A 26,427-nucleotide genomic window follows, 5' to 3' on the forward strand; every position below is an offset into this window, starting at 1 on the left:
AGCTGTAAGGCGCAACTAATCAGGCCCCATCCCGACATTACTGTAAGCTGCTGTCAGATAAATCTTTGCATCTACCATGAGTCAGCAGTTGTGGCATTAGGAAAAGCCAAATCACTTTTGGACTGACAGCCGAGTAATTTCAAAAAAGTTTTTTCGGCATTAAGCCATCAACGCCGGAGTGATTTCTGAACAGCTGGGAGGTCCAAACGCGATTTCAGCGAGTGCCGTGTGGTCTTCTCAGCATTAAACAGAAAAACAAACCAAAAAGAAACAACTCAAAGCGAGGACGTACCTTTTCCCGCCCTCCTTGTTGAACGCGCACGCTAGTGCCACCACCTGACCTGTAGCCCTGCTGACCACAGGCACACAAAGCATGGAGGAAATCTCACAGCCCAACATACTGGACAGTTGCCTGCGCTCCTCCTGCCATGGTAGCAGGCAGAAAAGACAAACAGATTAGTTACAGTGATGCAGGCAGATAGATAGATGCACAAATAGATAGATCTCTTACAGCACTGATGTCTTGAAGAGTAATTGACTTCTTCTTCTCGACAACCTGACCAAAACGTCCAAACATCAGCTGCACAGAAGTAAGAAAAACAAGGAGATAATAAAGACAAGATGAGCACACGGAAAGTAAATAAAACCAGTATAATGAGGGTAAAATAGATATAAAAAAGCTTGTTTATTGTCAGTGAAGCTTATTACCACTGCTAAACAGCACATACAGCCACTTAAGTTTTTTTTCTTGTGTCTTGATTTCTCTCTTCACCGGCTATTATCGAGATTTCACACATCATTTAGGCTGGGGCACGCAGTCTATTCACACGATAATGGAAAGCCTGTTAAATATGCTACACAAGCACTGCAGCCAGAGACAGGAGAGTGCAAGCCACCCAAAGGATGTCATTACTGGCCCTCACCAAATTTCTTAATTATAACTCCTGCTGAGGATTATAAGTGATTACACGTGGGAGGCTTATTCTATCATGACACTCGAAAAAAAAGAAAAAAAAGAAACTACACGCAGGGTTGCAACACTTGCATCATAATTCTGTTTATTAAAAATTGGAGAAGACATCCCTGAAATCCACACCTCAGCTTAACAGACCACATAACGAACAAGAAGCACTCAGAGAGCGCAAACCTCAGCCGAGGCAGCTCACCACAAATAATTTAAGGAAAAACGATTGCGATTGATCTCGAAGAGCTATTTTGTATCATTGTAATTTCTTTACCTTACAATATAAAGCGCCTTTAAGCAACTGTTGTTGTGATAAAACTGAATATAATTGGATTGAAAGAGGTCAGAGGTCAAATATGACATATTTTAAATTCACAGCACACTTGCAAGAATCATAGTTTCTAAGTTATAAGGTTTTTTGTCAGTTTTTGAGTGTTAATAATTAAATTGACCTTGAAGACCATGATGGGTGTATGTACAAATTTTTCAGAATTCATTCAAAGCATTTTGAGCTATTGTGTTTACAGAGTGAGACACATGCAAAAGCTATTAAAACATAACCTCGCTCCCCGAAGGAAATGAAGGTCATTCATGAGTAAAAGGGAAAAATAAAAGACTTAATGGAAATGCGATCAAACCGGTAAAAAAAACCTGTTTTACTGGGAACATTGGAGACAAACATGAAATGTAGATGAAAATCAATAAACAATAAGTAAATTATTGCATTGATATTTTGCCTCACCGGGAAGCTGATCTCCTCTTCCAGGACTTTGTCTCTGACTACCTAAAAGGTCAGAGATGTCAAAGGTCAGGAGTTCTTCAAATGTTAATGTTCAAATTGCTCTTTGATAAATGAGTCATGGTGTGTGTGTGTGTGTGTGTCTGTGGGGATGAGGAGAACAGTATGTGAGTCCATGTTGTTTTTTGTGTGGTATTTCAAAGACAGATTATGAAAACAAATGTGTACGACAGCGATAAAGATGTGTCTGTGTGTGTGCGTTTGTGTGTATACCTGGCAAAATAGCTGGTGGTTATCCTCAGAGACCAGTAGCAAACAACAGCACTGCGACCGAGTCTGCTGCTGCAACTGCGGAAGAACACAAACACGACATCAGTCCTGACGTATAATCACAGAAATCTCTCTTTATCGGACTCGCTCAGATTGTTTTAAAACCTTCAATTTACTATTCTTTGGAGTGTAGCCTAGGCGTGGAGATAAGATAAGAAATCGGCGGACAGTGAAAAATGACTGCTCCCGGGGCGTGGTGAGAATTCAAACTGATTTTTGCAGTAGATTAAAATCTGGAATGAAATTAGGTTTTTATTACGCTAAACAGACGGGATTTATTCAAGTACATTTTCAGCGTAAGCCCCGCAGTTAGCTGTGATTTTCCAAGATGGACAAACAGAAGAAAATCACATTTGGTGTCTGCGTGTGTGTAAATTAAAGTGTGTGTGTGTGTGCTCAAGCTCCCTGAAGCTGTTGCTCTGTTGCAACCAATTTCCCGCTGCTGTCTGTGATGAAAACATTTCATTCACATTCATAGACTGAAAATACACTCTGAGCCGTACACGCCCCTGCGCGCACACTGCTACAAACATATACACGCACACACACACACACACACATATGCAGCAGCGCTTCCTCACACAGCATTCTTCTCCGTAATCCACCGAGCTGGATGGAGAAGAAGCAGAACAGGAATAAACGGCAGCCACTGCCAACACATTTGCCCCCCAGTCTCTCACACACACATGTGCACGCACACAAAGCACGCTGCTGCACCCTCATATAATAATAAGCCCCTCCAACCCCTTTTTCAAAATGCTGTTAATACCATAAGAGCTGCCCCGAGCTCTTCCCACCCGAAAAAAACCACGATTCTTCAGAAGCAACAATCCCGTGCTCCTCTTCCCTCTCCTCTCCCCTGTGCCCTCACCCCATTATTTTTACAACTGTAAAAATAAACAAATAGACAAAAACAAATCATGTCGGATTTAACATGCATCTTTAAAAGCCCTGCAGTCTATTTTGCACCACCGCAGCCTCTGTCTCTCTCCCTCGCTCTCATCTGTGAGACGGATGGATGAAGAAAAGAAAAGTCCAATGCAGATTCAGGGGCATAAAAGGATGCAGGCCGCGCTGCCGTTGTTCAGCACCGCTGAGCTGGTCCCAGGGTAGCACAAGTTGCACAGAAGGTCAGGTAGGTTTGACTTAAGCGCTTACAGAGAGAAATATCCACCTCGCTTTACGCTGGTTTTCAGAGCAACCTTTGCTATCCGTGTCCTCAAAGACAGCATCTATAATTTCTGCTGCGCAGGGACGCCGGTAACAGCAGCTAATGGTAAATGAGTTCATCTGATAGCGTCCGCCTGCTAGTGCATGTTCTCATTTTAGAAACATAATAGAAAATGAGGAAAAACAGTTGTCGAAGGAAAGCAGCGGGGTTCACTTGGTTCCTTTAACTAAATTAAAAATACTCGGAATACCTGAAACTCCGAGTATGTTAGGGCCGCAATTATTCCGACTATTATGAGATTATGAGTTGCAGCAGTGCTCGCGATTAGAAATCGCTGATGGTTTTATTTTTCCTTTTCATGTGAGGACAAAAGACTGTGTTAACATTTTCTTTTACTAAACTCTGAAGTAAAGAATCGCGTCCCTGGATCCATCAAACTTCCTTGGATGGACTGCAGCTCTGTCCATTTGATGCAGCATAACCTTCAAATTTCTCTACTTTCTCTTGCTTTATTCTCTCTCTCGCCCTCTCTTATCTTCTTCTTCTGTGAATATTTCCATACATTTGAATTGTAGCCAGAGTCCCGCTGACTACAATTTTATGACTACCGTGGCTGAAGCTTGATAACTCTGCTCTCTCTCACGGCTCTCTGCACAGCTCCTCCTTCCCTGCAATCAATCTCTACACCTCTCGCTCTGCTCCCCTGGCTTCAGAGAGTGTATCATATAAGAAGGGTGCGCACATTAAGGGGAGACTAATGGAGTAATTGTGTGACAATAAGCTTGTAGTAAAAATAATGACAGGAAGAGAGGTAGAAATCACCGGGAAGGATTTTATGTCTTGAATGTACTGTACATATTTAACACACAGTGTGTGTGTGTGTGCAGGTTGTGTGTGTGTGTGTGTGAAAGTGCATGAGTGATTTCAACCCACTTACATAATTGATGACTTTAAGCTGGAGAGAGGCTGCATCAAGGTCATAGAGCTCACCTAAAAGAGAGAGGGAGACAGAGAGAGAGAGAGAGGATGACGGGAGGAAAAACCAGCGTAGAGCAAGGTCAGAGTGGCGTTAAGGAAGAGTGGGAATGCAGAGCATGTACGCAAGTGGACAGAAAGCAATCCAGGGAGAGATACACTGAGACAGCGAGGTCAGGGAAGAGTGAGCAGGAACCAGCTAACAGAGGGACTAATAATGAAGACAAGACATGGGATGGAGGGCTGCCCGGACTGCAGATGAAGACAGAAGGAAAAGAAGTGAACCCCCCCCACACACACACACACACACACACACACACACAAAAACCCCCAAAACAACTAAAGACACTAAATGCAACCCACATTTTTTGACAGTTATCAGGGAACAAACAAGATTGATGCGTATGTGTGAAGAAATAGCATTAAGCACGAGATTTAAAACAATGCTTTGTGTTTTCATCCACCTCCATCTAAATTCCCACAGCTCCATTATTATATCCCACCTCTCATATACGTATATGCATGTGTGCATGAGTTTGTTGTTTTCTCAGAGAAGAGTGAAAGAGGCAGAGATGAAATAACGTCTGTAAAGTGTGTGTGTGCGTACCACAGAGCTGCAGGATGTTGCGGTCCAGCTCGCAGTAGTCCTGTTCTGAGACGTTGAGGGGCAGCAGTGCATTGTGGGACTGTAGTGGAGAAGGGCTGAGAGGAGGCCTCTGGTAGGATGTCTGAACAGCTTGGACCCGCACACATGCCACCGAGGCCTGCGACACCACGTGGACGTAAAAAGATCAATTATAACCTCTGTTTAATCATCATCTATTTAACATTATACACAAGATTTGGATCCGTAAAACAATACAAATGTAAAATTGGTGCATATCAATACCACAGACTATAGTTAAGGAATAGAAAATAACATCAAGGCTTGTACAGATAGATGTTAATACTTGTTTGACAACCAGTGTTTCCTAATTTCCTAACACAGCAGAGCACACGCATGTATGCTGTTATTCTTTCTTTGGTAAAACACCGTGCCAAAGAGTGTCGATTCACTAAAGAGCACCGTAGCTGCTGCCAGGCTGTTTTTTTCGCAGGAGCAAGCTTACATGTTTTTCCAGCACGCTCAGATGCAGTTCATCCTGATCAGATAGTGGACCGCAGCCCACCTGCAATACAAAAACACACACACAGAGTGGAAAATCAACAAAATGCTATTCAGTGGAGCTGGTGGTGCGAGCTGTGTGGTCTCTGTGGAGAACTGACTTCACATATGGCGCACGACTGAAAAAATCTGCCTTTTGCTTCTTTAATAGGAGAACTTAGAGGTAATGACCTTCTCTGCTGCAACTGGTTTTGTTACTGTGGATGATTCATTTTTTGTCCTTGACTGACTCACCAGTAAGACAGCGATGACCTTGTCCTGCTCCGAGATAGGAATGACAACAGCTGAAAGAAAGAAAGAAGAGCATTCAGAACACATCATGAATTTATTCAGAGGTCTTTTAATCGTCCTTTAGTTTTCCTTCCATGCCCTTGTCTAGCTCCTAATCTTATTTGTTCGCCCCCACATGTTCTTGTGCTACATATGCAAGAGAAAATTATGGTACAAAGTACACCTGATGTCCTTGCATAATACTTTTTCTTCCTCTGTTCTTTAATTTGTTTTTCTCATCTTTAACAACAACTTATCCTAATGAGCAAAATAAAAGTCATCACCGAGGTGTGTGCTGCTGCGCGTGTGGACAGCAGAGGACAAAACAAACAGAATGATGGGTTTAGTTCTTTGGTGCCAGGCTAACTCTTTCCCTGCATCATTATTATGATGGGTGTTCAGTATTATGTATCGATTCGCACAGTGCAGAGTGGTCATGCATGTGTACTTTAGGGTCTATAATTAACCTAACAAAACTAAACGTGATATTTTGCGTGTATTCACTCGTCTCCATTTGCTCTTCTGCATTTTTTCCTCATCACAGACCTCTCGCTGCTTTTTTTAGTCCTCTTGTCCAGCTTTTCGTGCCCACACGGCTCCATGCTTTTCCCTCGGCAACCATAGCCTCTCGCTACTTCCCTCTCTATCTCCTCATACTTGTTTTTTTCCTCCCACGTTCTCACATCTCTCTGCTCTCATGCACGCAAGCGAGCTCCCGCGCACATGCACACACTGCATGAACAAGGACATGCTGGGCACTTTGTCTGTCCGCTAGCAACATTAAAGCCCTACCCTTCAAAACATAACCACACCTCTTCTGTGTGCTGGTAACGGCGCTGCGAGGCAGATTCTGTACTTCTCTGGCAGTTCGGATGGAGGAAGGCCGGTGCACTGACATCGTTTCAGCTGGTCCGCGATGCTCCTGAAACAGATGTATGATAGATAGTTCAGTGTGACTCTGGTCTGAGACAGACGATTACCCGCGCCATATTCGAGACAAAAGGGAGGAGACAATCTGAAAGACAGCTGGAGCAAAAGGACAAACAAGCGGCAACATTATGAAACCAGATCTGTGCTGAATTCATTCATACTAACAAAAACACCTCTGAATAGCCCTATTATTCGTTGTGAAATTATAAACTCATTTGTGCATATGTGTGTATGTGTGCAAAAGAGCAAGCCAGGTGTGAAGCCAGGTGTGATGGCAAAGGTGTAGGTCTTTGTGGGTGTTACATTAAATAAAGAAGGCAGGTGTTTCATGCTAAAATATAGGACACTGGGGCAATTGTGTATTTTGGACCGGCTACCGCACGCAAACACAGTGCACGCCTTGTGTTAAAAGTGCACGAGCATAGAAAGCAACAGGAAGAGGAAGCAACACGGTTTCGCCCGTGCACACAGTTAGATTCAAGATGTATGTGCTTCAGATAATAATCGGTAAATCCCTCTGGCAGCCACACACACACGCACACACAGAGCAGCAGCCCCTCTGTAATGCACACAGGCTCTACAGAGTCTGAAATCCCTCAGAGCGTTGAAGCCAAATCTCTGCATGGTGCATTGATTTAAAAATGCCCATTTTTCAAACTCACTGAGGAGTATTGCACTTCAGTCAAAAAACATTCTCATTGTACTTCACTACTGTGACAAATATAGTTGACCTTTGCGTAATGTATTTGGTTCAAAACAGCTTCTCTGGGTACAGCGGAGAGCAAAACAAATGACCCCGAGGTACTATGAACAATACTGTTATTTGCTGTTGTGTGTGTTCGTCTGACAGCACATGTGATGTTAAAATGTGTGTTTTAATGTTAACTAAAATTCTCAGTTTGCTATTGATCTGACACCAAGTAAATAAAGGGCCAGTATCACCAATACCGATACTTTTAACTACTTTAAAAGCACCTTATTTATGTCATTTCCCATATAATAATAACAATTCAGTGGTCTACACACTGAACTTGGAGGATAGCAGTTTGTTTGCATATCAGATGACAGTTGCAAATGCTTCTGCTTAATCTATAATGTAAATCTTATTTGTCATAACTACTTAACCATCAAGACAAAAGGGGGGGAAACACTGATATTTAAATTGTTTCCAGGGGCTGAAAGGCTCCAGTTTAGCCCTGGACTCTTTTACTGCGGCGCCATGCTGATGTAATACATCATCTCACCCAGAAAAGTATGTCATACATATGGAGGGCAGCATATCCATCGTGGATCACTCATAGCAAGCAGGGTGGTCCCTCCGCTCTTCAGCTTAGAAGATGCGGCATCTACAACTTCCACAAAGAAGTTTTCATTGGTCAGACAACACTACCCCTGGCTCCATATTTAATGAGCTCCGGCCCAAAGAAGATGGCAACAAGTTTGAATCGTGTTTATTATCATATCCTTGCACTCTGGCCTGCAGCATTTTTCATTTGGCTTGTTTGGCTCACATATTGTGAGCACAACAAGTTGTTTAGAAGAGAAACCTTCAAGGAAGATTTCTTAGCTGAACTTGTTTAGGTTTATTTTTTCGCGTGGCTGTGCATGTGCGTCAAGGTCCACATAATGGGCTTGTATGTATTAGAAAGTAGGCTGGAACAGCATGGCCTTGCCTCTTATAAGGGTTCATTGAGTGTGTGTGTGTGTGTGTGTGTGTCAAGGACTTGATAACAGGCTTATATAAGCAGGTGAGTTGGAAGGAGAAAAAGTAACAAACTTCCCTGTAGCTCTTTTAATATCGCCACGATATCTCGTCCTGATAAATGCGAGTATGTGAGCGTTCGTCTGTGCGTGCGCTCAGGTGTTGTGTGTGCGCGTGTCCTTGTGCGCTGGTGCCTCGTGAGGAGGTTTGTGTGGCTTCCCGTTGTTCATGTGGCAATGAGGTGTTGGAAACGGGGTGGTTGTCTGACAAACAGACAGTTTCGTCAATAATGTAGAATTGGTTTTTCCCCAGCGCCTCGGCAGCAGTCGCGGCAGCACATGGGGGTCGTGGAGCTTCGGGGAGCACTTAAGAGAGGAGAGGATCGGTGAGCCTCGCTGAGGGACCGGAGGCACTGTCACCTCGGCTATTAGCCCCGCAACGCTTCCACGGGAGAGGGATTGAAGGTGAGAGAGAAAGAGGAGCACGGGAAAGGGGGAGGGCGGTAGCTGTAGGCAGGAAGATCTAAACACAGGCAGCATAGTGCTTTGTGGCTCTTTGGGGGAAGATCAGGCTGAGAGGGAAAAGATAGACTCATGCAGTGAGGTGGGAAGGTGGGAAAGCAGATGACAAAAGAGGAAAAAAGAAGCTGTCAGAGAGATGGGTGGGCGAGGAAGGGTAAAAAAAAGTGATGGGGTAAAAATCAAAGGCCAGGACAAAAACAGAGGAGGTCCTCTCTGTGTGTCACCTTATCTCTGTGCTGAGGAGGATGTGATTTTGGACCGAGTGGCTCACATTCATTTAGACGACACCTGTTTCTCACACAGAGGAAACATCCGTCTCCGTTTCCCCTCTACCCCTCCTCTTTGTTCTATTGCTTCTCGGGGTATCGCTGCCCTCAACAACAAATGCAGCAAATCAGTACACGGCGGTGATTCACTGAGACGAAACATCTGTGACTTGCCGCATAGAGAGAGAGAGACACACACAGACACAAGCAGCACACACCTGATTTTTCCCTCCTGTGGCAGCTCATGTGGCGGGTCGTCAGATAGTAGCCTCGAGTCTTCCTCCAGCAAGTAGACACATGCACACTCCTGGAATTAAAACACACCCGCGTATACATGCACGTTCATTTGTAAAATTAATCTGATTCTGATTAGTTTAATGAGCGATGAGCCTCATCCATTTGTAACAAGATTTGGTGCTCTGTTCCCTGGTCCTGTGTCAGGGCTGAGTACTGAGTACCACACCACTCTGAATACTAACAGGAAGCTTTTTCTTCTTCCTTCCCCTTCCTCTAGGTAATAATTTGAGGAAATTCCAATACGTGTGTGTTCTCATGCATTACCGTGCTGGGCAGCAGCTCCCGAACGCCATCTCGAAGGGCCACTCGCAGAGAGCGCGCATCCACAACTGCCGCCAGCCGCAGCAAGGCATCCTGGGGAGGAAAACAAAAACAGATGCCCTGATGTTTGTTGGGTTGTTTTTCTACGATCGTAAAGTGCAGCTCGGAAAACCCGAGGCCTTGGCTATCAATTTGTTTTCTTTGTGGGCACAAGGATTACACCGCAACAGCTCTTCCTCAGATATTTACCTTGGCAGGCTGCAAAGGACTCTGAAACAATATTTAAACTGTGTCACACTCAGTATATACTCAGCAAACTGCACCAGTTGGAGACACAAGTGTGGTACTTAGGAATGAACTGAGCTCGGATGTCACCAGGGAGTGGATTTTGCTCAACAAGGCGCTCGTTGCTTTTGTTTCATTTCAGAAAACAAAGCACTTGGCAATTCATTTGCACACTTTGGTAGGCAGCTGATTTATGAAACGAGTTAACACGTTGCAAGAAAATGTACATTCCTGGATGCTTTGTTATGCCTGATCAAATTCACCAAGAGCCTGTGAGAAATCATCTTTTTTTTTTTTACTGCACTCTCAAATCTTTAAGAAAGACAAACTAAAAAATGCTCGCCTGAGGCTATACAGGCTCTTACTCCTCTTCACGGTGGAGGCTGGCTCTCCTGTTTACAGGAGGTGGCATCTGACCACTCGCCACACAGAAAGCATTTCATCTGAGTTTCCATCCAGCTAACGCCTGACTGAACAGATACGCTCTTGTTTTAATCACTCCAAGCTGTCTTCAGCACAATGGCTTCCCTTTCATTCATGCCAGTAAATGTGAAACAACAGGTATTTTTCTTTTTTTTGCACCTTTTTGAGACAATGATTGCACATTGGGCTCTGAAAAAAAATGCCAGTCATCTACACCATTCCTGTGAGGACATGGTGTAAAGGAAAAACTGTTTGTACCTGATGTGAGCGGACCGACTTGACAGAGACGTATGAAGAATGAAAAAACAGAGCTTGAGAGAGAAGTTCAATCCTCACTGTCTCCACACACCAGGCTACCGGCTGGGTGTAGCGAACTGCAGAGGTAATTTTGATGTCAGAAAGGTTTAAGGGACGGGTGTTTCAGATACATTTCTATAAACAACCCCATTTGACGTCCAATATTGTCGTAAAAGGGACAATTCAACTGCAAGGCTTTTATAGCTCTTTTTGGTCCTCTGAAATACACACTTTGATAAAAATGAGATTAAAAAACAGGGTCGAGGAATGGAGGAGTACACAAACAGGGGAGCAGATCTCAGATGAAAGGGACCGTATAGTTTGAGGTCCTGCAAAATTGAGGTTTTTACCTTCCGCAAACGCTACAACGAAGCACCTCTGCATCTCCCGCCTCAGCTTTACCAGAAACGGCTATAAATTCCCACCATAGGCATAATTATTCTCTGTGTGAAGTCTACTTAAATCCTTACCAGTTCCAGTGATCACACTGCATTATCATTACATTTAACCGTGGTCTACAGAAACATCTCAGCGGGACTTCAAAATCTGATCAAAGCAAAGGAAAACACAGAGGGAAATCTCAAAGGCTTTAAATGCTCCTGCTTTAAAACTGTGTGCTGAATATGAATGGGGAAGAATACACAGAGCTCGAAACCACCAGATCTTCTTCTTCCAGTTGTTCATGACAAAGCTGCTAGTGACACGGCGCAACTGAAAGGAAGAGCATCTTGTTTCTTTTGGGCGTTCAAGAGCACGAAGGTATCGAACGCTGGGCGTGCCGCGGGCTCAGCGCTCTAACGAGGCAGTCTTATGTCCTTTTCGCCTCATTTTGATAGCTCACTTCTAGCGGTTTTACCGCTCTCTGTTGGTTGCGACTGATGCTGAACATGGATGAGGAGGGAGGAGGACATGTTTTTTTGCAGGTCTGTGTGTGTGTGTCAAATGTCAAGGAGGAGAGGAGACGAAAAGGGGGGAGATGGAGAGAGAGTGGAGAGCGCTGTCATGCCTGAGCGCTCAGTGTTGGTTATTACATATGATTAGATAGGATTAAATGTGATTAGCTTTGATCACTCAATCAGCCGGCCCGAGTGCTGTTGTAATGAAGTTGGAGCTCTGCCAGCCCATGTGTGAGTGTGTGTCTGAGAGTGTTTTGTATCCTAAGTTGCAGATTGTGAAATACTCGCACAAATCCCAGTAAGTAATGTGTTGGCCGTGGAGCAGACAAACAATGAACGTCTCTCTGGCTTCCATCCTCCCCGCGCTGATGCTGTCAGGAACGACGACAGCGTTTGTGGCTGTAACAGATTTATGCCTCGGTAAATGTCACACTCTGCACTTTGACCTTTCGCAATAATTTCTTTCCATATACCTCAAACCATCTGTTTTATTAATTTACCTCCTTCTCCGCCCATCATTGCGCATTTACACACACCCACACAGATTCCTTCAGGTATGCATACATATCCTGCCACCCACTCAAGCAGGACCTGAAGACACGAGATGATGCCGATGATTTTTTCTTTAAATGATACAATTTCTAGTTTTTATTATCTGGTGTTTCTTCCCGGGGACTGAAAGAAGACGTTTATTTAGTTGAGCTGGTTTTTAACCGTTCCTCCTCACAGAGAGGATGATGCAATCCTGAATCATGGGGGAGATCAAAATTGAAATGAAAACAGCGATTGTGATTTCATTACAGTAACAGCGTTCTCTAATGCCGGTTCAGTTTATGTGAATTTGGCTACAGCTTTTATCTAAATTGATCTGAAAATGCTTTACAGAACAAATATTTGATCATCAGCCATCACCAAAATGGCAAATGCGTTGCTTTGATTTAATTATCAGAAAAATATTCCCATAGATTTGATATTCATTCAACTCATTGCATTACTGTCATGTTTGAATTTGTTTCAGGATTGCACTCATCTCAAGCAGGTTGCACTGCCCTTTTGTGTCTGTACATGCAGCATCATGATTATTCTTAAATCCACCTTTCCTCAACATCTCTCTTAATTTCCTCCGTGTACCAGACTTTAAATTTTTATGTTAATCTTCAGGTTTCTCCTCCTCTCATGGGGATGTAGTCTTTGTTGTCGTCTTTATCTGCAGTTATTTTAATCACTTGAAGCACTCTTCTGAAGGGCACCTTTGATCAGCATAACCAAATGCATTCTTTTCTCTTTTTATCGTTCTCACATCGTCACATCACCCATGTCTTGTTGTTTTTTTTTAAAGAAACGGCAGTAATGGCGGTGTCAAATACTCCAGTTAACCTCAACTGCAGCACAAAAAACAAAAAACTATAACTGACAGAGAAAGTTGAGGGCAACGCATTCATGGTGTGAATCCACCACGTCCCAAAGGTGCTCTGTTGCATTGAGGTCATGTGACTTGAGTACAGTGAAATCAGTGTCATGTTCAAGAAACCAGTTTGAGATCATTTGAGCTTTGTGCGTTTTCCTGCTGGAAGAGCCATCATAGGATGGTACACTGTGGTCAAGAAGGGATGTACGTGGTCAGCAACAACGCCTGCGGTGTTTAAATTATGTTCATTAAGCCCTAAGAGGTCCAAATTGTGCCAAGAAAATATCCCCCACATTGTAACACCACCACCAGCCGGAGCCGTTGATACAAAACAGGCTGGATCCATGCTTTCATGTTGTTTGTGCCAAATTCTTACCCTACAATTGAAAGTCACAGCAGAAATTGAGACTGGGCATTATCATCCAGAGAACTGCAGCACATTAGATATTTTCTCTTTTTCAGACCCTGCAGATGGTTGTGTGGGGAGATCTCAGCATACAACCCTGTATGTTCAAAGTGACTTAAATCACCTTTCTTTCCCCCTTTTAATGCTCAGTTTGAACATCAGCAGGTCGTCTTGACCATCTCTACACATCTATATATATACATACTGAGTCTGATTGGCTGATTAGATATTTGCTTAACAATGAGTTGAACAGTTGTACCTAATGAGCCTAATGATTTCCTGCAGGGAAGCTATTGTAATGTAGGCAGAAAGTGTGTCTAAAGCCTTTCCTGCGATGGCTATTTACTTTTAATATTCTCGACACTTAAGCCTGAGACATTCTCATCAAGTTTCTTGGTGACTTATGCAAAATAATGAAAACATAGTGGTCAAGCGTAAGGTAGCAAGGAAATTACATTACAGAGAAGCGGAGCTTGAGTATCGAATGAAAAAAGGCTCCTGCTCATCATCGTTAGGCTGCTGTCAGACAGAATTTTCAGATTGTTACAGTCTGTTTCCATCAGCCATTCGGTGGAGTTAAAGGAATCAAAGGTACGAACTCAGATGCCGGAAAAGGAAAAGAAAAAAGCAGCATTTCATTCAGTGATGTCCCCGAACTACAGCAGTCATAAATTTGAGTTAATAGAGAGGGAGCCAGACATTTGCAGAATAACTCCAGGAGGACATCTCACTGAAAAGTTTAATTAAGTCTACACGGACAGAGCTGTAGCTAGCAGGGTAAAGCCAAATCAAGCTCTGTATAATGTCGAGATAATTTCCTGTTGAGCAGAACTAGATCAGATAATATTTGCACATTCTTTCTAACGTTTATTTTGGCTGCCTGGTGAGGAGGGATGCTTTTTTCCCGGGTCATACATTATTTGGAGTTGCATTTCTATATTAAAATCAACTCTTCTGACGTTGCCTGATTTGTACACATTTTATATTTTGCATTATTTCCAGCTGATTATAGCAAAATGATATCGGCAAGCTGATTGAACCGGCTATGTGAGTCTGCTCTCGCTGCTCTGGATGTATTTCTGCTCCAGCGGCGAAAGCATAATTGCACGTTCGCTGCCGGTTGTGCTCTCTGAGGGACTCTTCATATGAATCCAGCAACAACAGCAGTGTGTGAAAGGCTGAAGAGGAAACAGATTTATGCCCCCAGGGAGAGTAGCATCATATATTTGATGAACACTGAAAAGGGAAAAAAGAAGTGAGTGGTGTTGGTAATATAACAGGTAAAAGTGAGAGAAAGATCCCTAATGGCCCACTGTATTTCATTTAAGTAAAGACAGACGAAAGCCTCAGTTGAGACAGGAGCTTGTAAGAGACGACCTGACTCCTCATTGTCCTATATTATTGTTTTATATCTGATAAAAAATGTCTTAAATTACTGAAAGTGTTCCAGGGCCTCAACCGACATCTCCAAGCCTTTATTAATGACTGGATTCTGCTGAAAATAACATAAAATAAATTTATAATAATATGAAGACATAGTTCTGTGTTCCTGCAGTACTTATGGAAAGGAACACGGCTGAATATAAGAGTGAAAAAGCCATTTTCTTTCCACTTGAAACGAGTTCCAGAGCAGTCTAATCTAATGAAGTGCTGAACATAGATGGAGAGAGCGTGGATGTCTTTAAAAGATTGTCCCAGTGGTTATGTGTGGTATTCCAACTAAAACACCTAAACCAGCGGCCCCAAACCTTTTTTTTGCGCCACTGACTGGTTTATGTCTGACAATATTTTCATGGACAGGCCTTTAAGGTGTCGCAGATAAACACAACAAAATAAAACCAGTAATAGTACCAAAAAAAGAAGATTTATTCATAACACATGTGAAAAGACCCAGGGAAACCGAGTTAACAATAAAAACTGACAAAAACCCTGAAAACCATAGATGTCACACCCGAGCTTCAACTCTCGTGGCCCGGTACCAAACAACTCACGGACTGGTAACGGTCCGTGGCCCGGGCGGTTGGGGACCGCTGACCTAAACCCTTTATAGATATCCCATTTATAAGAGGCACTTGTATCTCTAATACCATATATTCATTTTAAAACTGTGTAAATGGTGTAAATAAGACGCACCAGTGGTGAGTTGTCATATGGTAGCAGAAAAAAAATGAAGCCAGAATTCATAGAGTACAGAAAAGAGGAAATCACAGTGGTAAGCAAGAGGAGCTCTTAAGATCTGCTCTGATTTTCTCTTGCAAAATCTCTGGAGCCAGTAGAAAGTGAAGCAGAAATGAGGGAATTGTAGGTGGCCTGAGGTTGTGGTGGTTACAAGAAGGTCCTGGGCTTGAATCCTGCTGCTTGGAGCCTCTCTGTGTGGAGTTTGAATGTTCTCTTAGTGTCTGTGTGGGCTTTCTCCTACAGTCCAAAGATATGCATATGTTAGATAAAACCCTTAATGCCTAGTGTTTTTAAATAATAAACATTGTGAAAGGGTTTAATAAACACTTCATTTTTGAAAAATTTAAAATTTCTTGCAATTATTTCATGGTTCAGGCTTTAGAGGGCGGAACAGTTGGGTCCGACCTCACTGATGGGAGTGCAAAATCGAATGGCCCTTGACATGTTGTTGGTGGAGAAAGGGGGCGTATGTGCCATGTTCGGAGACATGTGTTGTACCTTTATCCCCAACAACACTGCCCCAGATGGCTCAGTAACTCGAGCTCTGGAAGGGCTGAAAACTCTGTCTAAAACTATGCATGAACACTCAGGAATCGATAACCTGCTGGAGAGCTGGATGACATCCGTGTTCGGACAATGGAAAGGGTTTGTGATGTCTGTAATGCTTTCTATTGCATCATTTCTAGGGATATTGGTGACTTGTGGTTGTTGTCTCATTCCTTGTGCCAGAGGATTGTTGGAAAAGGAAATCACGAGGGCAGTGGACCCCGGAGCGGTGATCCCGATGTCCATGATGCCATTGATGGAGCTAGAAGTAACTGAGGGGGCCAAGGAGTGACACAACAAACGGTGTGGTTCCCGAGAGAGGGATTTTATTGCTACAATATATCCTGCATCATTAATAATATCATCTATAGTATAGATACTGCATTAAGATGTTCATTAAAACCTGCCGGCCTCACATTAACCTTTTATTACAGGTGCAGCCATAATAATTGTACACACACATTGCATTTTGTGCTTATTAAAGAGTTGAAGTTCAGTCAATTAAGGAAAGGTCATAAGCCTCGTTCGGCGCGATGTCCGGACGATCTATTGTGTAAGTGACTTGGAGCTACAGAAGGTTAAAGCTGCATACACGCCTATAAAACACATATAATACATACAATCTAGAAACAGGCCTGAGCAAAGGCCTGAATGCATTCAGCAACCTGTTGCATTTGAGTTTGCTTAGTAACAGATGACAGAAGATGTGTCAGAGAGGAGGACAAGTCCACGGGGGCCTTCAGGGCCTGAAGTCAGCGCCATATTTGGAAAAGATGCTAGAAAGAGGAACTTCTGTGTCTGCCTTTAGCTCTAAAAATTGATCATTGTCTGTAAACGATGCACATAATGTTCTCAAGATGCAAATAATGTTCTTATAACGCGTGAAGGGGCGTTAACCCTGACATTATAAAAAGCCATTGTCTGTGTATTTTGGGCGAAGAAGTCCGCTGATGTGATGCTGTGTGCTTCTTCCCACACGTGTGTTCTTAATAAACTCTTCATCTGATTGCACATCTGATTTTGGTTTGTTTTTGTGCCACATTTTCGAATTCGGGACACTAGTGAGTCTACATTGGCTGCAGGTGTGAATGTGGACATGATTGGTCGTCTGTCTTTGTGTCACTCCTGTGACAGGCTGGTGTCCTGTCCATGGTGTACCCCAGCTCCTGCCCTGTAACAGCTGAGATAGGCTTCAGCGCCCCACATGACCATAAACTGGATAAGTGGGAGAAAAATGAAGGCAAATCTTGGTTCGATATTTAGCATAAAAAATTTTCTCACAAACATTAAAAAAAAAAGACTTTGTGTACTTCATAACTGCAAAGCAGCCACCTGCAAGTGCTGATAAGACAAAGACAATAGGGGACTGGAAGGGAGCGATGTAGTGCATACCCCACTATTTGGCTTTAATTTTGTTATTCTAACCTTAATCCGTTTGCTGAGGCCGTTTCACACTTGTTGGACCCGAGGAGTCTGGCTGGGGGGCGGAGATTATCTCTGATAGCGTAGTTACTGGTGGTCCCTGCACACGCTGTGCTCAGTGTGCACACAGCACGCCGGAGAAACAGAGCACTCTTAACTGCATCTTAGTTAAAAAAAATCATTTTCTTTTACTGCTTTTTTCATAGTAACGCACAGTTTATTTGTGTGTTTAAGAAAAACATAAACCAATGTTAGATCATAAATTATTGTAACGTTTTTATCACTTTGACGGGATAAAATTAAATGGGTAGATATAAAAACAATTACAGGGCTGTAAGCGCATCCCTGGGATTGTTTGGGGAACTCTTCACAATACATCACCAACAGCAAACAAGGTCAGGCTTTACTCTTTGTATTGTGGATTTTTGATCCATAGAAAGTTTGTGTCATGGTCCTGAATTTTCTCTACAGTCGATGTAATCTGGGGGGGGGTGTGTGTCCAAATCACATGACCAATTTAAGATGACCTAGAGGCAGCACAAAAGTGCAGACAATGGTTTTAAAAGCCTAACAGGATGGTTTTGTATCATTTTCTGAATCACATTTAATTGTATATTTTAGATCATCTCGACAGATATTTGGGATTCATGTATTTGTTTTAGTTTGATCTTGCTAAGCATCATTTGCTAGTAGTGGTTGGTGCTGCTCTCCCTGACTGACTCTTAGTTTGTGATTGTTTACAATCGTCCATCGCATCTTAAAATCTTGAGCCTCAGTTCTGTTTCAGTTCCTGTTTTGGCTTTAATATCCTGCTCACGGTTTAATCTATCTCTTCTATTAGTTTTACTTCCCTGTATGTTGTTGTTTGGCTTTAGTTCAGCTGTGTCTCCCAGGTGTCTCTACTCAATCACCCCTGTGTGTGTATACATAGTCCTGTCACGCCCTTAATCTTTGTCTTGAGTCTTGAGTGTATGTTTCCATTCAGTGCGTCCCTCAGTCCCCTGTGCCTTAGAGTTTGCTTAGATTTCCTTTTCATATTTCTTGTTTGTATTTCACATTTTTTGTGTGTTCTGGGCCTTATGACAGTCAACTATTCGTATTAAACTGCATATTTAACAAAAGGATACTAAAAGGTCCTGACGGAGCATCCTTTGGTGTAAAAGCTATCCCTGGAAATTTTGGTCTTTTATGTTTTTTTAAATTCCTTTACACATCCATCTAAAAAGGAAATATTAGCACTGAAATGAAAAACCAATTTAAACCAATTTAGTGTTGGTTTAAATTAGCTACATTAACCTTGAATAATGATTGTTTGAGACTTCTAAGCCATCAGTGTGACATATGTAAATTAATATTTAATTAATCTAAAAAATGAACACTTTATTTTCCAAAAATGTAATTTTTTCCGGCAATTATTTCATGGTTCAGGCTTTAAAGAGTTCAAACTGCTGGCAGGTAAATCAGACAAATGCCCCAGCAACAGAAATCTGCCACTTTGCCCCTTTCTAGAAGAAAAATGGCTGCCTTCCACCTTCCACAGGCAATAACGCCCCTTTGAAGTCAAGATGTAAAATATATCAACACAATCAATTTGTTTCTGTTTGTTTTCTGGTTATATAGCTTACTAATTGACAGAGATTTTAGTACTCTGACAATCCCGTATGATATATTATCCCACATGTCAGTAGGTCGAGAGAATCAGAAGCACAAAAACTGTGAGTTTCAAGATGCAAAAACAGGTAATAGGTAACATTCATATCCTTTTTTATTCTAGCATCACTTCTGCAACTTTTTGGAAGATTCACTACAACAAAACCTGACTTTATATAGATTTTAAAAATATTATTTTGTGCTTCATTGCACTCATGAATTCACTGAAGGAAACAACCATTCCTCTGAGAAACAGAGCAGATTAGCCAGTTACTTGAATACTAATATTCTAAATTGGTCACATTAGCTAACGTCTGCGCTGCAATAAAGGCCTGACCGAGAGGATTAGTTTAAGGAGCTAATTGGAGTCTTTAGGGTAACTCCCATATTTCTTATCTGCTGCATTGTTCACAGAGCCATCCGACGCCTTGAGTCAAGCCCATCTGCATTTCAAGTGAGTCGACCTTGATCTAACAGCGAGAGGATGGAGGGTAATGGCACTCCACTTGCACATGATTAAAGGTATCCTCCTTTATGTCTGCAGAGATTTATGCAAAACCAACAATTTACTTGATCCTACAAGCCCCTCTGTGCATTACAGTGAATCACCGTGCTTAACCAACACCTTCTGCATGCGTATCTGTACAGTTTAAAGGCACCAGCATGATTGTGAGCTGGGTCTACATGCAGCAGCTTTGCAGACCGTCAACTACATGTTATAACAGTTTACTGTCACCAGTGTGTGGGCTATGACTGTTTGTGTTGTTGCTAGTCCTTCAGCCTGCTGCAGGACTACAGTTGTAACATTCAACAAGTTGAAGTGAACGTCAGTGTTAAACACAATGAAAAACGTCCACTTTGTGTTTCCACTTCATGAAGAAGTCATTTTCCTGTTCAGGCCCACTTGTGAACCAATCAGCATTTGACTTGTGCATAGTATCATTCCTGTTGCATTATGTGCTGTTAGCTTTTGGGACACAAGTACATCTGAGTGAGCTTGCATACCCAAAATCCTTCACTCTGTGGAGCCGAATACCTCCGCAAACTGAGACAAACTCAGAACCACGAATCCCGTTCGAGTCAGCAAGAGATGCACAGCTGGGCTCTTCCGCTCTTTAACATATAAGTGATTTACCAGTGCGTATTGATTTTTCCTCACCGGTCGTCTGTCACGGAGAGAGAAGGGATGAGGGACACATTTAACGATTTAAGGAAAGATTGAGAGAAAGACAGGCAGAGGCATGTATACACACACATGCACACCACAGCTGGTGGGAGGCTAGCAGCGTGAGGTCCTGGTTGTTATTCCAACAGAGCTGGGTCTCCAGTAGCATCACTAACATACTGGAGACACATGCACTGTAGAATACAGCCAAGCCATGAAGACGGGCCTCGGAACAAGCACACACACCGCATTCATTCAGGTAAGAGTACCGAGAGGAGGAGGTTTTAAAAACAACGGAGCGATGCTGACTCCAGTAACAACAAGGGCGACCTATCGCTGAGGTACAGGAGAAACAGATGCATCGCAATGCTGCCCTGTAATTAACCAAACAACCTGTGTGTGTGAGAAAGAGAGACTCAGAAGACGAGAGACAGCGATTTTCAGCAGCTTCCAGTGAAACTTATTAAGATCACATCGCAAGAGCAGCCAACAAACCATAATTCATAATTCATGTTTCTACAGCGTGACTCGAAAGGAAGCAGATGATAGACAGAAAGAACGAGGAACAGAAATTAAGGCTGAAGTGGACTGACTAAACACGGGAACCCGATCCTATAAAGACAGAAAACTGCTCGCTGATGAAATTCACACATTGCTCAGTTGGAGAGAGACAAGATTTGAAGAATTGCAAAAAGGACTGGAGGCAAGTGATGCTTTAATAATACAGCACAAACTGGGGCTAACAGATTTTAATAGAATGAAATAGGCGTTAAATTAAAAGCGTAGGCTAAGTCTGAGAGGGGAAATGATGACCCAACGAAGAGGACATGCAAACTCCCTGGGCAAACATTTGCCTTTAAGTCATAAACCTCAAACATGTCATATCATATGGTCACTTCCTGTAACATTATAGACAGTCTCCTTGCAAAGTTAGTGCACTTGTTACATTGTTTTAATAATCCTACTTACAGCATTCTTTAAACGTAGATGTTTGGATTAGTGCAATAATGCTTTTCGCCAGCAGCTACTGCTCGGCTAGATCACGGACAGGCCTACAAATTTAATACAAACTCATGCATAACAAATATCCAGCAAGGCTCATTTTTCTAAGACCCACACACTATAAAACTTGACAAAGATTTCCTGGCAGTAATAAATGTCTGCCAATCCTCCTCTCAGTTGCCTCCTTTATCTCCTCTGGAGACAACAGCAGACAGCTGTTCTCATCAGGTCTAATCAGATTTGTATTTTAATTGAAGGAGTAAGAGAAAGAAGTTAGAAATAAGAAATAGTGGATTCATAAGCTTATTTATGGGTCTAGTCTTTATGAAACCTGATTATTTAGCAATAAATTCATCCTGAGTTATCAAATAGACATTGAATCCCTTGAAAAGTTTCATAAAAGATCTCAGTTTATCAGCGTCATGGTCTGTGGGTTTTGTGATCTTTCTATTGTTATTGATAATATTATGAAGCCTCTGTTCTTAGAGGCGATTGTGGCTCAAGAGTTGGGAGTTCGCCTTGTAATTGGAAGGTTGCCGGTTCGAGCCCCGGCTCGGACAGTCTCGGTCGTTGTGTCCTTGGGCAAGACACTTCACCCGTTGCCTACTGGTGGTGGGCAGAGGGCCCGGTGGCACCAGTTTCCGGCAGCCTCATCTCTGTCAGTGCGCCCCAGGGTGGCTGTGGCTACAATGTAGCTGCCATCACCTGTGGGTGGATGACTGGATGTGTAAAGCGCTTTGGGGTCCTTAGGGACTAGTAAAGCGCTTTACAGACCATTTATTTATTGTGTGCTTTTTTTTTTATATTTGTATTTTATTTTATCTGGTGTTACATGTTGTCTGGTGTGGGATTATCAACTATTCCTAGCATTTGGGTTTGCTTTCACAAAAAACATCTGCTCGTGACATGCAAAAAACCCCCAAACAAAATTAGCATAAAGCTTGGGTAGGTTATGAAGTATTCTCAAAGATTTGAGATGATCGTGAATCCAAAACTGAGCAATAAACCACTAATTAGGAAGTTAGTTTTTCCTACTTGCCGCTGGTCTCAATTGCACTGCATTTATTACTTACGCCCACTTTTGAAAAACCTTAGCTCATTCGATCTCCCGTCAAAGTCCTGCAGCTAAATCTGTGATGAAAACTGCGGATGACAAACAGCGGTGCACAATGAGCTCGTTTTAGGTGGAGCGGTTGATTCCTGCTCGAGTGTTTGTGTGAGTAAATGCAGCCTGTCTCATGTCTCCTTTTGTTTCAGGCTGTGAGTGAGCAAGCATCGGCTTCCTTTCATGCTGCATGACTCTTTCGCTGTCATCGTCTCTGGAGGTAGTTGTTGTCAGCGGTTATTAAAGCGGCACTAATGTTCCTGTCATTCCTACAACCTGTGACGACAGTGACAACACTAACCGAGCCGGTGATGTCACTTCATGAAATCTGAATGGGTTTTTTTTTAGCCGCGCGCCTGTTTCAAAATACACTCAACAAAAATATAAACGCAACACCTTTGTTACTGCTCCCATTCCCCATGGGATGGACGTAGAGACCTAAAATTCATTCCAGATACACAATATAACCATCCCTCCCAAACAGTGGTCACAAATCAGTACAAATGTGTGGTAGTGGGCACATCTGCCATATTGAGATAATCCATCCCACCTCACAGGTGTACCACATCAGGATGCTGATCTGACATCATGAGTAGTGCACAGGTGTACCTCAGACTGCCCACAACAAAAGGCCACCCTGGAATGTGCAGTTTTTTGCGCTATTGGGGGTCTGGGGACCCAGAACCGGTCAGTATCTGGTGTGACCACCATTTGCCTCATGCAGTGCAACACATCGTCGCATGGGGTCTATCAGATTGTCAATTGTGGCCTGTGGAATGTTGGTCCACTCCACTTCAATGGCTGTGCGAGGTTGTTGGATATTCGTGGGAACTGGTACACGCTGTCGTATACGCCGGTCAAGCACATCCCGAACATGCTCAATGGGTGACATGTCCGGTGAGTATGCTGGCCATGCAAGAACTGGGACATTCTCAGCTGCCATCTGCCCTGAACAATGTGAACCATGATTCATCCGTGAAGCGCACACCTCTCCAACGTGCCAGACGCCATCGAATGTGAGCATTTGCCCACACAAGTCTGTTACGGCGACGAGCTGGAGTCAGGTCAAGACCCCGATGAGGACGACGGGCAAGCAGTTGAGCGTCCCTGAGACGGTTTCTGACAGTTTGTGCAGAAATTGTTTGGTTGTGCAAACCAATTGTTCCAGCAGCTGTCTGGGTGGCTGGTCTCAGACGATCTTGGAGGTGAACCTGCTGGATGTGGAGGTCCTGGGCTGGTGTGGTTACACGAGGTCTGCGGTTGTGAGGCCGGTTGGATGTGCTGCCATATTCTCTGAAACGCCTGTGGAGACGGCTTATGGTTGAGAAATGAACATTCAATGCACGGGCGACAGATCTGGTTGACATTCCTGCTGTCAGCATGCCAATTGCACGCTCCCTCATTGCTTGTGGCATCTGTGGCATTTTGCTGTGAGACAAAACTGCACATTCCAGGGTGGCCTTTTGTTGTGGGCAGTCTGAGGTACACCTGTGCACTACTCATGATGTCAGATCAGCATCCTGATGTGGCACACCTGTGAGGTGGGATGGATTATCTCAATATGGCAGATGTGCCCACTACCACACATTTGGACTGATTTGTGACCACTGTTTGGGAGGGATGGTTATATTGTGTATCTGGAATGAATTTTAGGTCTCTACGTCCATCCCATGGGGAATGGGAGCAAAAACAAAAGTGTTGCGTTTATATTTTTGTTCAGTGTAAGTCATCGAGTTTTAGACGCACAGTTTTTTTTATGCACTTATAAAACCCCTGACATGTCTGAGTTAATTTTAATTACCAGTCTGCTTTGTTAGAACACCATAACATTTGCTTTGAGCGTGTTCCTGACACAGTGCTGGTGCAGTAAAATGCAGAGCACCTTGTCTAATTTAAATGATTGCCATCAGTATTAACCGAGGGACGGGACTGCTCAAAAATGTCAACAACTGCCAATCACGGCTGTCTAAATATCACGGTCGCTCAAAGAAACGACCTTACTCGAATGCAGCAGATGTGTTGTATGATAGCACCTTTGTTACAGACAATGACACCCAGGCTCATCTACTTTCTCTCGCCCCGGGAGCGCCGCAGTGAGGATTTATTCAATGCTCAGGGGAGTAAAAAAGGGACACTGATGGGACCGCGCAGGCAAAAAAAGAAACACTAGTTGTTTCTCGCTCGCACAATCTGAAAGGGAGGACACAATAATGGCCTCCATTCTTCATCCTCACCCTTTTTTTTTGTTGCTCTGAACCTTTCACTCATCTGCATCTTATTCACGGACTCACTCTTTGTCGCTCTGTTCCCTCTAATGTTTTGCATATTCTCACTATTCACAGCCACCCCCCCCTCACCTGTTTCTGCATTTGTCCCTTACATCCCATTATGAGTCTCTCTTTCTCTCTGTCTCCCTGCTGCAGGTGTTTGACAGTCACACTGTCGTCATATGGCTGTTGTTCTATTTTAATCTGACTCTTCTGTTCAGGAACAGACACCCACATGCTCTCGCCATTGTCTTGGCTCTCTATTCACTTTTCTCCTCCCCTGGATCGTTACCTTGCTTGAACAAAAGAAAAACATCGAAGTAGAAATATGTGTTGACAATGTATATTTAGAAAGAGTAAATGAAATAAAATTTCTTGGGGTGATCATTGACCACAAGCTCTGTTGGAAGCCACACATTACTTATGTTCGGGGGAAATTGGCACGGGGCATTGCCGTCCTGGGAAAAGCAAAGCATATGTTGGATCAGAAAGCACTGCACAATTTATACTGTGCTTTACTACTGCCATATATGAGCTACTGTGTAGAGGTCTGGGGAAACACATACAAAAGTAACACACAAACAATAACTATAATACAGAAAAGGGCCATTAGATTAATAAATAATGTAGGGTATAGGGACCATACAAATGCACTCTTTGTCAAAATGCAAGCTATTAAATTCCAAGACTTGGTGAAGCTTAAAACAGCGCAAATAATGTATAAAGTCAGAAATAAATTGCTTCCCAAAGAAATCTGTAAATTGTTCATAGAAAGAGAAGGTGGGTATAACTTAAGAGGGAAATGGAATTTAAAAATACAAAGTGCTAGAACAACTTTAAGAACTATGTCAATCTCAATTTCAGGAGTTAAATTATGGAACAGTCTAACAGAAGAAATAAAAGACAGTCAAAACATAAAACAGTTTAAAGTAAAATATAAAAACCTAATTTTAAATAAGTATAAGAATGAAGAAAACGGGGTTAACCCAGGATGGTAATGTTGCTGGTAATGGTGTTGCGGTTCTTTTTTGGTTGTTTTTTTTGTTTTTTTGTTTTGTTTTGGTTTGTTGTTTTTCCATAACTTGTGTATCTGCAAATATACACATTCTGTATTTTTCATATGAAAGAAACTATACTGTGGTGGGGCTTGCTAATTTCTTGTTTTTGATTTATGTATGTTATGTTTTGTTTTACTTCATATGTTTATATGTTTCATATGTTGTTTGTTTAATTTAAGACAAAAAAAAAAATTAAATGAATGAGAGGTAAAACTTGAGGGGGTAGGGACAAATAAGTAAATACTTCAGCCTACTCCTTTTCAAACAAATAATGGAATGATATTTTGTAATGATTGTGAAGGCACATGTTTGAAATGTTTGAAATAAAAATGAACTGAACTGAACTGAACTGAACTTCTACCATTTGCTCCGTTTCTACCTCCAGTGCTCTTAACATCCATCCATCCAACCATCCTGGGAGAAAGACGGGAGGAAGACACACACATCAACCCAGAACCCAGACCTCTTCATTAGCCTTACAGCACAAATGTTGGCCTTTACAGGTGGTTACATGATGGCTTCCTGCCATCTCTACCATAAACAGTTTGTGGTTATACATTTGAGTTTGGTTAGCTAGACCTCTTGAGCTTATGAGCAGTTATTATTTTTCCAGTGCAGATTCATTTGCATTTTAAACCAAGTAAGTACTTAATTCACCATTTAATGTTAACAGCTGTTCCATAAAAACACACACCACATCATGGTCCTAACTATGGTGCTTTTATGCT

The 26,427-nt window shown here is 42.6% G+C and overlaps 1 protein-coding gene across 2 annotated transcripts in view; it reads right to left on the minus strand.

Annotated features, from left to right (window-relative positions):
* pde2a (phosphodiesterase 2A) overlaps positions 1 to 26,427 on the minus strand; it is a 169,913-nt gene that overhangs the window by 20,714 nt on the left and 122,772 nt on the right. For both annotated transcript variants that reach the window (XM_026192065.2, XM_080288672.1), the window contains exons 3-13: positions 9,595 to 9,684; positions 9,252 to 9,340; positions 6,427 to 6,536; positions 5,579 to 5,628; positions 5,289 to 5,348; positions 4,787 to 4,943; positions 4,142 to 4,194; positions 1,977 to 2,051; positions 1,707 to 1,748; positions 512 to 580; positions 293 to 423 (exon numbers count right to left, since the gene is read on the minus strand). In XM_026192065.2, the coding sequence (XP_026047850.2) occupies positions 293 to 423; positions 512 to 580; positions 1,707 to 1,748; positions 1,977 to 2,051; positions 4,142 to 4,194; positions 4,787 to 4,943; positions 5,289 to 5,348; positions 5,579 to 5,628; positions 6,427 to 6,536; positions 9,252 to 9,340; positions 9,595 to 9,684 (926 nt within the window). The remainder of the gene's footprint in view (positions 1 to 292; positions 424 to 511; positions 581 to 1,706; positions 1,749 to 1,976; positions 2,052 to 4,141; positions 4,195 to 4,786; positions 4,944 to 5,288; positions 5,349 to 5,578; positions 5,629 to 6,426; positions 6,537 to 9,251; positions 9,341 to 9,594; positions 9,685 to 26,427) is intronic.

Source organism: Astatotilapia calliptera, chromosome 14 (genome assembly GCF_964374335.1).
Source record: "Astatotilapia calliptera chromosome 14, fAstCal68.1, whole genome shotgun sequence".
NCBI classification, from domain to species: domain Eukaryota; kingdom Metazoa; phylum Chordata; class Actinopteri; order Cichliformes; family Cichlidae; genus Astatotilapia; species Astatotilapia calliptera.